The sequence below is a fragment of the Acomys russatus genome, chromosome 29 (assembly GCF_903995435.1).
Source record: "Acomys russatus chromosome 29, mAcoRus1.1, whole genome shotgun sequence".
Taxonomy (NCBI): Eukaryota; Metazoa; Chordata; class Mammalia; order Rodentia; family Muridae; genus Acomys; species Acomys russatus.
Genome location: NC_067165.1, coordinates 41,532,486 through 41,548,212, shown reverse-complemented (window position 1 = coordinate 41,548,212; position 15,727 = coordinate 41,532,486). Strand labels below are relative to the sequence as shown.

Sequence of the window (15,727 nt, the reverse complement as noted above, 5' to 3'; positions counted from 1 at the left end):
GATCGCCCCCTAGTGGTCCTACTCCGTAGTGAAGCCAGATGCCCAGAGGGCCTTCTGACGGGCAGAGCTCCCTCACACTGGGCTCAGGTAGTGCTTCAGGTTCTAACTACATCCATGTGTGCGCTGCCCCCACCGTACGTGTACATGTTCTGCCAGGGATGGCTGGCCATCTTCCTGCTAGGAGTTCTTCCATGTAGGTCATTCTCGTTCCCAGTGTGTGTCCTAACAGCTCGACAGACAGCCCTTAGCAGAAACCCAGAGCCTCCAGGCTTCTCCATACCAGGCCATCACCAATGAGACTCCCAGAAGGGCCAGCCTCACCCACTCACAAGCAGTGCTCAAGGGTTACTGCGGCTTTTATTTTGCGTGTAGAACCACTGGGGGGGGGGGCCTTGCCTGTGGCCACCCTAGAAACTACACTGGAGGCACAAGGGCTCCAGACACTAGCTGGAAAGTAAGTGAGGTGACAGAAACAATGACTTGGACCAATCACATGACTACAAGGCTGGGGTTTCCAGCAGGGCTCCAGGTGGCCTAAGGAAGCAGTGCCATGGACAGGACAAGCCGCCTCGATGACGTCAGGGACAGGATCTAAGCTGCTGGTGGCTCCAGGACTCTACATTGCCAGGGGGTTCCTGAAGGACCTGCCAGCAAACTTGGCCTTGCTGCCCAGCTCTTCCTCGATTCTTGGCGAACAAAGGAGAGGAAACAAGCAAAACAAAAAAACAAAGTTAGTTCTAGTATTGGGTATGGTGGTCCATGCCTGTTAACCCCAGCACACGGAGGGAGAAGCTCAACAAAACTGGGCTCCATAGGGAGGTAATGACTATGCCCAGGAGGAAGATGGCACATCTACTGTCACTCATCTTGTCCTGTTCCCACCAGAGGATGGCAGCACAGCACAGGCACACCACCAACTAACTTACAGGGTCTGTGCCTTGTTCATGATGGCGTCAACTAAGCGAGCACACCCACCTATCTCCCTGCTGGCATTAGAAAGTGTCTTTACCTAAGGATCTGATTGTACTTGGCCAGGCGCTCAGATCGGCAGGGGGCACCAGTCTTGATCTGGAGGGACAACGGGAAAGTCATCATTAGCGAAGGAAACAACAAGAGACACGGACAAACGCCTAGCCACCACCAATGAGGAACAACCTTCCAAACCACACCCAAGCCAGCAGCTCTTACCTGCCCAGTGCAGAGGCCCACCACCAGGTCAGCGATGAAAGTGTCCTCAGTCTCCCCAGAGCGATGGGATACCATGACGCCCCAGCCGTTGGACTGGGCCAGCTTACACCTACGAAAGGGCAGGAGTCAGATCACATGACCATTCACCTTGTATTGAATGGTTTTCATGCCTGAGCCACAGCCTTGGTGGCCAGTCCCCCTGGCCCCCCACCCCTGGAAGCTCGCAGCCCCAGGTCTGTTCATCTGTATGTCCACACTATGACATCAGACTCAACAGAGACAGAACTTTCAGTGTCTTTGCAATGATGCTAAACCACAAGGATCAGGGCCAATGTTTATCACTGCATCCCTTGGGATTCAGCCCCAGAAGCCCCTCCCCAGGCTACTCACGCCTGCAGAGACTCGGTCACAGAGCCGATCTGGTTCACTTTGAGCAGGAGGCAGTTGCAGGACTTCTCGCCCACAGCCTTGGCAATCCGCTTAGGGTTGGTCACGGTGAGGTCATCCCCGACCACCTGGATGCCCGCAGTATCTGTGAACTTCCGCCAAGCTTCCCAGTCGTCCTGGTCAAAGGGGTCTTCAATGGACACCACTAAGAAAAGGAGACACGTCATCGGTGTGGGCCTGGCTGTGGTCCTAGGGCACCACCTTTCCTTCCTCTCTCATGAGCCTAGGGCTTGCTGTCTCTCTCTTTAAAGGGCATTTTGATTTTGTTGCACCATTCTGTTTGACCTAGAACTGTGATCCTGGCTTTGGATTTCTTCTCCTTCTAAAAAGATTTATTTATTTAATGTATATGAGTATTCTCTCTGCATGTGCACTAGACCTCATTATAGATGGTTGTTAGGCGCCATGTGGTTGCTGGGAATTGGACCAGGGTGTGCTGGAAGAATAGACCAATACTCCTAACCACTGAGCCGTCTTAGCTCCCTGGATTTCTTCTTAAAGGGCAGCATTTACTAGGTGTGATAGTACACACCTTTAATCCCAGCACTCAGGAGGCAGAAGCAAGTGGATCCAGGACTACACAGAGACCCTGTCTCAAAAAACAAAAGAAAAGAGGGGAGGGCAGCGTGCAGCTGCAGCACCGAGCAATGCATGCCCAGGAACCTGACTGCCAAACACGCACAAATCTGAACATTCAGATGCAAGCGGGAGCGGAGACTGTAGGTAAGTGCCTGATGAGACCCTGAGCTTTGTTCCTAGCACCAAAATGGATACCCTTCTTTTGAGAAAATCTGTCCAGATGCAGCCCAGAATGGCTTTGGAATTCCTGCCCCAGTCTCCTGAACGATTAGAGGGACGGCTTAATTCTGTTGTAAGACAGTGTTTGTAACAGTCACCTTGAACTTGAAATTTTCCTGTTACATCTCTCCATCGATGACAAACTCCCCGCCCCCATGTTTAAATTATTTGAGGCAGTGTCTCACTAGCTTGCCTGGAACTTACATGGGCCTCCAACTCAGAGATCTACCTCTATGACTAAGGACATGTACCACAACATCTGGCCTAAAATTAAAGCCTGAACGTGTTGACCCTATTTCAAGGTCAGCATGTCTCCAAGAGCTGGTGTGAAGCCTCATGGCCCAGAACCCTGACTAGGAACTGCCGCTGGGACAGGGAGAGGAAGGGGGACAGGACCCTGACACTCACCTGGATAATCCTTGATGAAGGACTTGTACAGGTCAGCCAGCTGGTCGGGTGTGATGTACCTGCTGGGGTCATCAGGAGACTTGAAGTCCAGGTCATACATGCCAGACCTATGGAACTCAGAGGCAGCCACGTCCATGCCGATGACGACCTGCTCAGTGTAGCCGGCCTTTGCAATTGCGTTTTTCAGCAGCTCCAGTGCTGGAAAAGGCAAAGGTGGCAACAGATGGAAGTCAGACTTCACAGGAAAAGCTGTCAAACAGGGCACAACGCACTGTCCTGGCCATGGATCAGGGGCCTGCTGGGGGTCGTGCAAGTGACAAAGTCACATCAACTCCAACACTGCCAATGATTCTGAATTGAGCGCTGGCCAAGCCAGTGACAGTGACTGGCTAAGATCAGCTGTCCTGGGGACTGACTGGCTTTAAATAGAACAGAGAGGCTGGGATCCAAGAGGGAGGCCTGAGCAAGGGCTACCTCAAGTCACGGCTGCCAAGAGCAGAGACACGGCTCCTGCTGCCCGCCAGTGACCCCACCAGTCACAATGAAGTCCATCTCACACAGGCCGAACAGGCCACAAAAGGCCAGTGAGGTGGCTGGTAAAGGGGCGGGTCCAACACCACACACGCAACCCCTCAGGCCAAGGTGAAAGAAAGGAGAGACCTTGATGCCCATATACGCCGGGCGCACCCACACACACAAAATTAAAATGGGACCAAATAAAGTTGCTGGCCTGGGAGATGGCTCAGTGGTTAAGAGCACTTTGCGGCTCTCCCAGAAAGGCCAGCACCCAAATGGTGACATTACCATCTCTAACTCTAGGGGATCTAGTACCTGTCTCCAGCCACCTCCAATAAGATGGGAAAAACTGGGACAAAACAACCCAAAGCTCTTGCTCCTAAAGACTGTCATCAGTCTTGATCCCAAATTGCCAGGTACACGGGGACAGCTCTCACCTTCTTTGTTCTCCAGGATGTTAGGTGCAAATCCGCCCTCATCACCCACGTTGGTGGCATCCTTGCCGTATTTCTCCTTGATGACATTCTTCAGGTTGTGGTAAACCTCTGCTCCAATGCGCATGGCTTCCCGGAAACAGGAGGCGCCCACAGGGAGGATCATGAACTCCTGCATAGCCAGCTTGTTACCAGCATGAGAGCCCCCGTTGATCACATTGAAGGCCTGGGAGAAGCACAGGAAAGCAGTGGGACACCCACCAGAGCCCACAGTCTGACTCAACAGCCACCACCTGCTCAGAGAAACCGAGCGGCAGAGGGTGGGGATGGCTGTACAATGCTGACTAGTCTTCTTCTGAAAACCAGCCTTCTCTGAGCCTCTGGGCTGGGACTCTAATAGGAAGAATCATTAACCCAACGCAAGTACGATGTGGAAGGAGTCCTGTAGAGGGACTGCCTGCCTGGACCATGTGGCCTGTTGGCATGCCTATGGGGACACTGTCTTGATTGGAACTAGGCCACTCTAAAGACCAGAGAGCCACCTGCCTGAGACCAAATGTGTGCACCACAGCCTAGCTTCATTCTGCTTCCGACTGTAAAATGTGACGCTCCTCTGCTGACCTGACCTCCCTGCAATGATTCATTTAGAAACTGAGCTCTTGGAATATTTTACTGCACCAACAGAACTGAAATAAGACAAGAAGCTACTCACTGGGACTGGGAGGATAACTTCAGGGTTGCCAGCCAAGTCAGCGATGTGACGGTAAAGGGGCACCCCCTTTTCCACAGCACCCGCTTTGCAGACAGCCAGGGACACGCCCAGGATGGCATTTGCACCGAATTTAGCTAGAATAAAATAAAACTGGTAAATGGAAGCCATGTCTCAGCAGCCTTCCTTCCGCTGGCCCGCTGCACACTAAGTCACGATAAAGGCCCAGCTCGCGCTGCTCACATTTATTCTCGGTGCCGTCCATCTCGATCATCAGCTTGTCAATCTTCTCTTGCTCCGTAACATTCAGTTGCTGTAGGGGACACGGGAAGGTGAGGCCCAGGGTGTCCACGACTGCCACTCTCCCGCCAAGCAGCACTTTAGAATGGGGCCATTGTATGCACTCAGTCTGTAGGCCAAGGGGCTAGGAGTGGCTCAGCCCCCAGCGCCAAAGAGAAGGATGGGGCAGGAAACAAAACGAAGCTTGACTTGGCCTAATAACAGCCTCCAGCATTTTCCTGGGCTCACAATAGACTACAGTCTACCTTAGAGATCCAGGTCACACAAACACAAGGTCATGTGTGTGGCACACACTGTAAAGTGTCACCACCAACAAGGGCGTTCTTAAACAAAAACGAAGCATAAAGCTTTTTGCTCAGCTAAACATGGCCCTGCACAGACTAAGACTGTCCCTCTTTGCCAAGACAAATGACAAAGACTTCAACTGTCTGCTGAGGGGAATATGTAGGTAGTCCTGGATCACCTATCAAAGCAATTGATTTAAAAATAAATAAAAGGCTATTTTGGGGCCGGAGGCTCAGAGGTTATAAACACTGGTTGTTCTTCCAAAGGTTGTGAGTTTAATTCCCAGCAACCACATGGTGGCTCACAGGTATCTATCTATAATGAGAACTGGTGCCTTCTTTCTGGCCTGCAGGCAGAATACTGCATAAGAAAATAAATTGGAAAAAGGAGGGGATGTTTAGTTGATATAAACTTACATTTGAACTGGCTCAGACTACTTCAACCAAAAACCATGTGTGTGGATGTGGGAGAGGAGGGCGTTAGAGATGGATCAGCTCTCATGAGCCCTTGGTAGTTCACAACTGCCGGGGACTATAGTTGCGGAAGATGATGGTCTTTTCTGGCTATCTTACCATGCACCAAACACACATGTAGTGCGCAAAAATGTACACATGCTAAGTATCCTTTGGGACAGACTTTCTTTGTTGATCTGTCAGGCTTCAAACTCAGAGATCTGCTTACCTCTGCCTCTGGAATGCTGCGTGAATGTTCTGCCACCTTGCTGTTTTGACAAGGCGTTGCTGAATAAGGCAAGCACTTGAAGCAGAAGAGCTCCCAGAGGCTAGGCCTCACTGTAGCTAGCCTTAAATGTGTCCCCGAGAGTAAAGTGTGAAGGGGAAGGCCTAGCGATGAAGGCACAAAGAATACAGTGTACAAGGGGGTGCCCATGAGACTGGAGCAGAGGCCACAGTCAGAGCCGTAATGAGCAATTGTCTGGAGACCAGACAAGCAGAACCAATTATATAGCATTACACGGGCTGGCTAGGGACAAGTGAGTGGTTGGTATAGGGAGGGACTGGATATTAGCACACAGTTAGAAGGCCAACATCTTCCTGAGAGGTGACTTGAGAAGGATTCTGTACACAATTCTGGCCCTGCTGGCACATCTCGCTCACAACAGGAGTCACAGGTGAGCCACCTGACATTGATGCTGGAACCAAACCCAGATCCTCTTGAAGCGCAGCAAGTCCTGTTCCACTGCGCTTTTCTTGTAGCCGAAATACGGTTTTGTAAAGGTTTACTATTTATACACTATTCTGCCTGCATCAGGAAGACGGCACCAGATCTCATTGTAGACGGTGGTAAGCCACCATGTAGTTGCTGGGAATTGAACTCAGGACCTATGGAAGACCAGCCAGTGCTCTTAACCTCTGAGCCATCTCTCCAGCCCAAGGATTTTTTCTTAATGCTGGTAATGATTCGACTTCAGGGCTTTGCACACAGTATGAAGACATGCATCAAATAAGATGGGGTTAGGGGTTGAGCTCTGCCTGTCTCCCAATACCAGAATTGCAGGCACATACCCAAGCCAGTGGTGCTTGGGGCTATAGCTTGGGCCCCAACTGAGCCCTATTCCCTCCCAGTCCCAACATTAATAACAAACCAAATCCTAATGTCCTATCTACCATGGACAATGTCCCACATGTCCTGCAAGCCACTATCAAAACTTGCTCCCAAGGTCAGAACACAGGGAAGGAAGGATGCCAACCATGCCACACTCCACCCGCCCCAGTCTTCAGGGGTTATCAGAAGCAGCTACAGCACACAGGCAGCAGGCACCGCAGACTCATGCAGCTTCCAAAGCTCTCAGAATAAGCTCTTCTGAACAGGAAAGGCCTGTGCCTGGCTCTGGTGGTACTGCTACACAGTAGTAAGCAGGAGGTGGGTCCTACCTTGCTAACCAGAGCAGGTGCAATAGTTTTATTGATGTGCTCAACAGCCTTTGAGACACCTAGAAGGAACAATCATGAAATTACTGACAGAATTACAATACGCAGGCTCAAGCAGCCTTGCTGGAGCACCGGAGTCGTGGGCCCAAGCCTAAGGACCCTCCACAGGACCTCCGTAAAGCCCCATCCCTCAGTTTCCCCCAGAAGGGGCTGTTTGGCCCAGTCTGAGTGCTCTTCCCTAGACCCAGGGGGTTAGAGCCACACCAAGAGTTATCAGCCCAGAGTCATCTGAGGGGCGTTAGTTCAGGACCATGCACTGGGAAGACCAGCTGCACACCTAGGTCGCCCAGTGTGTTACCTGAGTGCACAAGGCTGGTGCCAGGAACTCATTAACATACTTAACAGGTCTGGAGACTCCTGCCCAGAAGAGGTGAATAGAGAAGGAAAAAAGAGACTCAGGAGAACAGGCTTCCGAGGACACAGAGCAAGGAAAGTGAGGAAAGAAGGCAGGAGCACTTCCGGATTCAGGCCTCTTAACTCTGGCTGGCTCAATAGCATGGCGGAGGGGGGGGGGATCACATCTACCCAGCTATAGAGGTCTGAGAGGCTTTGTGGCTTATTCAGAGACAAGCACTCATGACACCCAGTGAGTACAACCTTCCCTTGAGACCTTTTCTCAGCATCACTGACATGTGGGTGTGGGTTACAGTAACATTTTGTCTGGGGTCTTCAGCTTACAGGGCTAACGTTGCCCCAGGGAAGGCAGGCAGGCCCATTCTGTGTGTTGCGCTGTACCTTGGGCATGCAGATTCCATTTACAGACGGGCAGGACCACACCAGGGTCAGTCTGACAGGGTGGACTGGGAGCTGGTTTGCCCAGGTCATGCCTGCCACCAGGCCAACAGAAACTTCTCCCCATTGAAGGTGGTTTTTCCCCAAGGTTAAACCCCTCTGGGAGGGAGGGGACTATTTACACATTAGTGACCTGTCTCCCAGTGGTTTCATACCAAGGTTCCAGGCTTGGGAAGGTGGGCATTTGTAAGCTACCTTGCTGGCCTTTGCATGTGACAACAGTGCTCAGCACTGACACGAGTGAAGTCCTAGGGAAGGGCCTAGTGTGTGGACACGGGATGGAAGTTCCTAGCCTTACCCTTCCCCATGAAGCGTGTCTTATCATTGTCACGGAGTTCTAGGGCTTCGTAGATGCCAGTGGAGGCACCACTGGGCACAGCAGCTCGGAACAGACCTGGAATAGAGGTGGGAAAAACGATTAAAAATACATCACTGAGTGTGGCACATGCCAGTAATCGCAACACACAGGAGGTAGAAGTAGCACGGATCTGTGTGTTTGAAGCCACTTGGGCCCTTGCATGCTTAAAAACCAAGCAAACAAAACTAGCAATCAGAAAGGAATAGTTCGGGTCCAGGCCCCCCCTCAGCCAGACCATCTAGACTCAGAGGCACCGCGCCTTCTTCATCGGCCCTTTAGCATCTACTACAGACCCAGCACACATGATGCCAGCGCTCTGGGGACCTGCCAGGCAGCCATGTCGGCCACCAGCCCTGGCTTCCTATATAGTCACATTTCTAGCCTAGGTGAAGCCAGGGTGGAGTCTAGGGCTTGTTGCTGAGGGATTACAGGGGCCCAGACATTTCTGGGGAATCATGAACATGGGATAACAAACTCTACTCTCTACACTTTAAATGTTGAACTAAAAGTTGCTAACTAGGATCTCATTGTGCTGCTCTGGCTGTCCTTAATCTTTTTTTTTTCCTTTTTTGGTTTTATGAGACAGGGTCCTCTGTGTAGCCCTGGCTGTCCTGGTCTCACTCTGTAGACCAGGCTGGCCTCAAACTCGCGTGTACCCAGCTGAGATTTTCTGCTGCTCAACCACAATCGGCTACATTATTATTTTTTGCCTCAGGGTCTCACAGAACCTGGAGGTTACCAACCTGATGCTGGGGATCCTTCCATGTCTGTCTCTGCAGTGCTATGATCACAGGCGTATACCACCAGACCTAGATTTTTATGGGGGTGCTAGGGTTCCGTGGCTGCATGGCAGCATCTTTCTAACTGAGTCTCCCTAGTTGCTCAAAAGATATTTAAGCCACTCATTGTGGTACATTAAAATTATATCAGTGCAGAAAATGCCAGCTTCTGGCTGGGGAGGTAGATAGTCATGTGTTTGAGTCCAGTCTGGTCTGAGGTCTAGGACAGCTAGGCTGTCCTGTTAAGGTGACCTCCCACCTTCTCGTTACTTGGTATTTGATGCCTGACAGAACCTAGCGTTCTTGTTATTCACCCAGGAACACACAGCCAAGCCAATGGCAGCACACAAGCAGACTCTTGCTGAAGACTTGATGGAGGAGCCTTCTTTTCTGAGCGATGGGAGGATGGGCAGGAAGGGCTGGGCTCTGGTGACTCAGACAGTGAGTCAGCTCTGCCTGGCAGGTCCTGGTGAGCTCTGCTGGACCGTGTGCCATCTTCCTCAGGTTCCTTTACCACTGCACCCACTACATGCATCTCTGAATACACAGCTGGAGCTAGCACAGGGCCTTCTTTGAGTAGAAAAGCATGCAATAAAAGCCAGGCTGGCCTCAAAACTGGCAATTCTCATATACCAGGCTCCATGTGCTGAGCTTGAAGGGATAGCTGCCATACCCAGCCAGTTTCTTTTATGCACACCAGAAGGCAGCATCAGATCACATTATAGATGGTTGTTGTGTTACCATGTGGTTGCTGGGAATTGAACTCAGGACCTTTGGAGGAACAGCCAGTGCTCTTAACCTCTGAGCCATCTCTACAGCCAGTTTCTTAATCTATAAGGGCTTTTTTTTTTTGCAGTACTGTGATTAGAACTTAGGGCCTCCCACATCAGTGCACTCTGCCAAATTCATGATAGGTTAAGTATGCCCAGTCTAATACCCCCACCTTGGGAAACTTGTCCTAGAATAAGAGTTTCCAGGCTAGGCCTGGAGAGGTGGCTCAGAGGTTAAGAACACTGTCTGCTCTTCCAGAGGTCCTGAGTTCAATTCCCAGCAACCACATGGTGGCTCACAACCATATATAGGAGATACATAATAAATAAATAAATCTTTAAAAAAAAAAAAGTTTCCATGCTGTCCCAGAAGCCCATAATAACTAACACTGTCCCATTGGAGAAGCTAACCACACCAGCCCTGTCATGCTCGCCTGCTAATTTGATCATAGCAGGCTGTGACGCTGGAGGATCATGGGCCCATTTTTGGAACAAGGGCTTAAGTCCTCACTGTCCTTCTCTGCCCCAATGAGGTACCTAACCCACATCCTGTCTTACATACCAAGAAGCAGAACTGGGCATGGTGGCACAGGCCTGTAATCTCAGCTGAGGGAAGGCCATGAGACAGAAGGGATTAGAGTAGACAGGACTTTTGCCTTGCTACCCTGGCCATTCTCAATGAAACGTGGTAGGAAAAAAAAAAATAATGGAAACAAAGTAGGCACATACCTTTTGCAGTGTAGAGATCAACCTCAACAGTGGGATTCCCACGAGAGTCAAAGATCTCTCTGGCTTGAATCTTAAGAATAGACATGGTGAATTTCTGTAGGGGGAAAAACAGTTCATATTCTCCACAAATTGTAACACAGAATGTTAATTCATTCAGATCACTTCTGAGGAATCCTGGACTTAGCAGAGAACAAATGGGCTACGTCTTACACTCAGGAAGGTTGCTTATCAAAGGGAGCCTGGGGAGAGTAGTGAGGGCCACTCCTTGAGGAGCAGGCCAGGCCAGTGCTGGCACTGTGAGAAAACCACCCCTGCTGATTGCCCTCTGAACCCAAGTGTCCTATGCCACAACCCTATGAGTAAATAAAAACAAGTTTTTATAAAAAAAATAATAAAGAAAGCAGGTTGGAGGTAAAGGGCTGGTGCTCATGTGGCATTGCCCAGGGCTGAGAGAAATTCAAGAGCCAATGTGCGCTTCACGCTCAGAGAGTCCTGGTGTGGATTCCTCAGCAGGACTAGGGTGTAGATGGAAGAAAAAAAGTAAATGGCTGGAGACTGAAAGCACTAGTGGGGCCAAACACCAAACCAAACCAATGCTCAGTCCTCCAAGTGGATACAATGCTGTCCTGGCTGCATACAGGATTCAAAATGCGAAGGGACTAGGAAGAAACAATGGAGAAAGGGCACAAAGGTCACAAGGCGGCAGCATGTAAAGCGAGGTTAAGATGCTCAAAACTTGCAATCCCAGCACTTGGGAGGCAGAGGGATCTGAGTTCGAAGCCAGCCTGGTGTAAGAAGTGAGTCCTGGACAGCCAAGACTACACAAAGAAATCCCAAAACCTGCAGATTTTCAGGAAATGATATTATAAGCTAGCACATTGTGGGGGAAATTCCTAGATAAAACTGCACCCACTCAGTTGATACACATTTGTTAAGCGGTAAGAAGCTTAGCACCAGAAACACCTAACTCCTGTCTGTGATCAGCAGTCCTGCCATTTTCTGGTCTGGTGGCGGTTGTCTGCTAGTTTTGGCTAGCACGTGGGCAGTAGTCCTGGACTCAATCCCCACCGCCATATTTAGGCAACAGCCATGTCTTCTGGTTTGTATCTTTCGGAAGGGAATTTTATCTCATTAAAGAGAAGTCTCCATGAATGAGCGCTATGGAAGGGTTGAAGTACACAGCGGCCTGAGAGGAAGAGGGTATTAGGCCACCACAAGTCTTTAAAGAATGCCCCTTTCTCCCCCAGCAGCTTTCCATCAAAGAATGCTACCACAAAGCTTCTAGAATTAAACTGGATGAGACAAGACCATCAGCATTCAGAAGGCGCCATCTAACTAGGTCCCCCACACCTTTCTCTGGCAAGCCCTGAAGCAGCAGTGGTTATTACTGCTTTGGTCTTCTCTTTTGTGAGACAATGGATTATTTATACACTAACCAAGACACGCATTAGCTTTTTACCTTGTTACAAAACATATCCACTTCTTATCTGCAGCTACACAACATCAATTATTTACTGTGCCTTTCAAACATTTTTGTAGACGACACTAAGTTTAAATGTCATTCTCGTGGTGCACACCTTTAATCCCAGCACTTGGGAGGCAGAGGCAGACGGATCGCTGTGAGTTCGAGGCCAGCCTGGTCTACAAAGTGAGTCCAGGATGGCCAAGGCTACACAGAGTAGCCCTGTCTCGAAAAAAAACAAAAAAAAAATGTCATTCTCTTTGTCGTCTCATCCCCAGGCTGACCTCAACTCAGTGATCGTCCTGCCTCAGCTCCCCCCAGTGCTGGCTTTTTATGTGTGCATCAGCACAGAGAAGCAACCACGTGGCATCGTGCACTGTGTTACTTCGACAACCTGTAGGAGTTGCCTCTCTATTTCCACCATGTCCATCTTTAGCCTGGGCAGCAAGTTGTCTTTACCCCAGGGAAAAATCTCACCGCCTCAGCCTTTTTACTAGATTGAACTCCGAACCAAGGGCAGAACAGTGGACTATAGGTCAGGGCTATCAGCACAGGCTGGCTTTGGCCGACCCTGAATGCAGCCGAGGGACCACCACTACCAAGGCCAGAGCGAACAGGGAAGTTTAGTTAAAGACATCTTAAGTTACTTCAAGACCGGCTAGTAACCACCCAGGAAGCCCACAGGTCTTGCTTAACTGGGGCGAGGTCTCCTGCGGGCTTTCCAATTATCCAACGGGACTGCTGCAACTTCCTCTAGAATAAATACCTAGCCGACACCCACTGGTCAGTAATATTCCGAAGCAGAAATGGGTTGGACCACTCCCGCCCGCCCAGTGACGCTAGATTGCGGTCCAGGCGCCACAGCCCAAGGACGATCTCCGGGGGGGTGGGGGGGAGCAGCGCCGCTGTCTCTTGGGCATCCTTGTTTCCGTCCCTTCCATTTTGAGAAGGGCTTTATCGAGCATCGTGAGGTCAAGTCGTTCTCTCCCTCCAAACCCTTCTACTTATTTACAGAGAGTTTAGCCAACACTTCTCTACTCTGCACCGCCTCGACCATCCCTGGCTTGGGACCACAATTAAATTGCAATCCTGAAGTTCGGTAATCACAGGTAGACCTGCACCTCCCTCTCCAAGACCCCGCGTCCTTCCACGAGGCTGACCCCAAGTTTTCCCCCGGGTAAATGACCCGCGCCCAGACTGGGGGAGGGGGGTTGGAGTGCACGTGCACATCCGTCCCCTCAGCGGAGCTCGTGGGCGAGACGATGCTCTCAAGGCCCACCCGGACCCTACCTGGCCTTCCGATCGCCGCGCAGGAAAGAAAGAGGTTTCTGTAGAAACCGAGGAGAGCGTTAAGGAGAGACGTGTGCCCGCCCCAGTTCCTGAGCAGCTCTAAGCACCTCCCACTCTGACTTCCTATTCAGCCCGCGACGCCCCGCCCACTTCTCGCCTTCTGGGCCCGCCCTTCCCCCTCCGTGCCGCCTCTCTATTGGGCCAGCCTCCCGTCACTCCAGATGGAGACAGTGACTGTGGCCGCCGTTTGGCCTGCAGAGACTAGGGGCGAAGGCCGCGGGAGGCGGGGGTTGTCGCTCCTGCCCGGGCCTCGCCCGCCTGTGGCATAGTCGGAATGCCGGGCGAGCCTCCCGCTGCGAGCGAGGGGCCTAGCTGAGGGTCTACTGAGCCCGGATGCGGGGCGGGGCGGGGCGGCGCGGCCGGCATGAGGGCTTGGGGCCGCGGCACGTACTCCGAGTCCCACACGCACTCGGCGTGGCCGCGCCGCACGTCCTGCCCACGACCTTGCTGATGACCTTCGCGGCTGGGCCCTCCAGTGGCCTTCCCCGGCCGCGAGGTGAGGGAGACCCTGGCGGCGTGGAAACGATGACTCGCAGCGTGGCCGGGCCTCACTTCCACGCGGATCGGGGAGGGGGAGGGGGTTGTCCGGGGTTATTGACACAGTGCGCCTGCGCACTGCGCCCCCTCCCCACCCCCGCGAAATCTCGTCCTGCCTGTCTGGTGCCATCAGCCAAGGTGACCCTGTCCTTTTGTCCTTGCTGTGGTGAGCCCCAGGAAAAAGTAGCGAAGGGAAAGTGAACTTTCCCTTAATAATACCTAGTCATTTTATTATTGTCTATAGGGTATTGAACCCCACAGATCCCACTCGCGTTCCGTAAGGGCAATATTGCTGTTACACCCAGCCGCTCCTCCGTACTCTTTAGAACTTCCTTAAGTTCTTCGGTGGGCCACCCCGGTGTGAGTTCATTTTTTATCCCTGGTAGTGTGTTTTTCTTGAAAGAATTAATACCTTTTTCCTCTTGCCAGTAGACTGTATTAAATCGACCTGGATGCCGGATTCTCTCTCTTTCTCTTTTTTTTTTTTTTTTTTTTTGCTTTTTCCTTACACCGAGCCTTGGCTGTCCTGGACTCTTTGTAGACCAGGCTGACCTGGCCCTCCCTGGATTGTTGAGACCCGTACTCGTGATTAGAGTTTCAGGTTTTATGTAGCCCTGTGTCATTTCTCAAAGGTGTACAGTAGTACTATTCCACGTTGCTGTGGCAAACCTCAGAAAAGGTCAAATGAGTCCTTTTACCCTTCTTTCTTTCTTTCTTTTTTGAGACAGGGTTTCTCTGTGTAGCCTTGACTGTCCTGGACTCACTGTGTAGACCAGGCTGGCCTCGAACTCACAGCGATCTGCCTGCCTCTGTCTACCGAGTGCTGGGATTAAAGGCCTGTGCCACCACTGCCCGTCTTCATTTTACCATTCTAATCAAAGTAAACCTGGGATTTAACCACAGCTCTGGGGAGGCAGAGGCAGAAAGAATTAGCCAGCTACCAGATTGAAACAGGCTTAAGCTGCTAAGGGAAATGATCTTGTCTCCAGCACTCACTAGCCCTGCAACACACACACTTCTCCACAGTAGGGCTGTGGCAAGCACATCTCTTCCTGTTGCATTTTTCTCAACATTTCTCTTGGGCTGTAAGCCTGGGAGTCAATGTCATATGTTTCTATATTTTCTGTTGCCTTTCATAAAGAGACTGAAATGTGTTCTTGGCTTGGGTTATTTTTTTAGTCACCTACAGGAAGCTGCATTTCTCTCTTAGCCCCGAGCATTTTGCTTCAGGCAAAGGTTTCCAAGGCATTGGGTAAAAGTGAAGGCTTATTGAATCCAAGCTGTTAAATTGTCACTGATGAATAAGCAAAATCTTTGGTATCAAATTTAAACAAAAAAGTAACAAGGAAATTGTAAAATGGTTTGTGACTTCACCAATAATACACTGATATGTGCTGGCTGCATAAACGAAATATCCCTAGTACTATGACTCAGCAGCTAAGCCAAAAAGCCCTCTCCCAAGCTTTATAAGAACTGTAAACCAGCCGGGGGTGGTGGAGCACACCTTTAATCCCAGCACTCCACTTGGGAGGCAGAGGCAGGTGGATCTCTTGAGTTCAAGGCCAGGCTGGTCTACAAAGTGAGACCAGGACAGCCAAGGCTACACAGAGAAACCCTGTCTCGAAAAAACAAACAAACAAACAAAAAACCTGTAAATCACCTCTCTCTCCTCTCTCCTTCCCTTACCCCACCCCAGCACACTTGCTCCCTCTTCCCTTCCCCCTTCAGTGCTGCTTCTAATAAACCTGCACTTATCTATTTAAAAAGAGCTATAAGGGGCTGGAGAGATGGCTCAGTGGTTAAGAGCACTGTCTGCTCTTCCAAAGGACCCTGGTTCAATTCCCAGCACCCACATGGCAGCTCACAACTGTCTGTAATTCCAGTTCCAGGGGTTCTGACACCCTCACCCCAATGCA

The 15,727-nt window shown here is 50.8% G+C and overlaps 1 protein-coding gene across 3 annotated transcripts; it reads right to left on the bottom strand.

The window, feature by feature from the left end:
- Positions 1 to 388: 388 nt before the first annotated feature.
- Eno1 (enolase 1) lies at positions 389 to 13,811 on the bottom strand. 3 transcript variants are annotated; one of them, XM_051172169.1, is made up of 12 exons: positions 13,666 to 13,811; positions 10,463 to 10,556; positions 8,125 to 8,220; positions 6,978 to 7,036; positions 4,744 to 4,813; positions 4,504 to 4,637; positions 3,795 to 4,017; positions 2,842 to 3,039; positions 1,579 to 1,780; positions 1,189 to 1,297; positions 1,010 to 1,068; positions 389 to 686 (listed from the first exon to the last, which is right to left on the bottom strand). In XM_051172169.1, the coding sequence occupies exons 2-12, from the start codon at positions 10,545 to 10,547 to the stop codon at positions 617 to 619; spliced, it is 1,305 nt and encodes a 434-aa protein (XP_051028126.1). In that variant the 5' UTR covers positions 10,548 to 10,556; positions 13,666 to 13,811; the 3' UTR covers positions 389 to 616. The 3 variants fall into 3 exon arrangements, with proteins under 3 accessions (XP_051028126.1, XP_051028125.1, XP_051028124.1); XM_051172168.1 differs by lacking the exons at positions 6,978 to 7,036; positions 13,666 to 13,811 and adding exons at positions 7,333 to 7,391; positions 13,215 to 13,349; XM_051172167.1 differs by lacking the exon at positions 13,666 to 13,811 and adding an exon at positions 13,215 to 13,349.
- Positions 13,812 to 15,727: the final 1,916 nt, after the last annotated feature.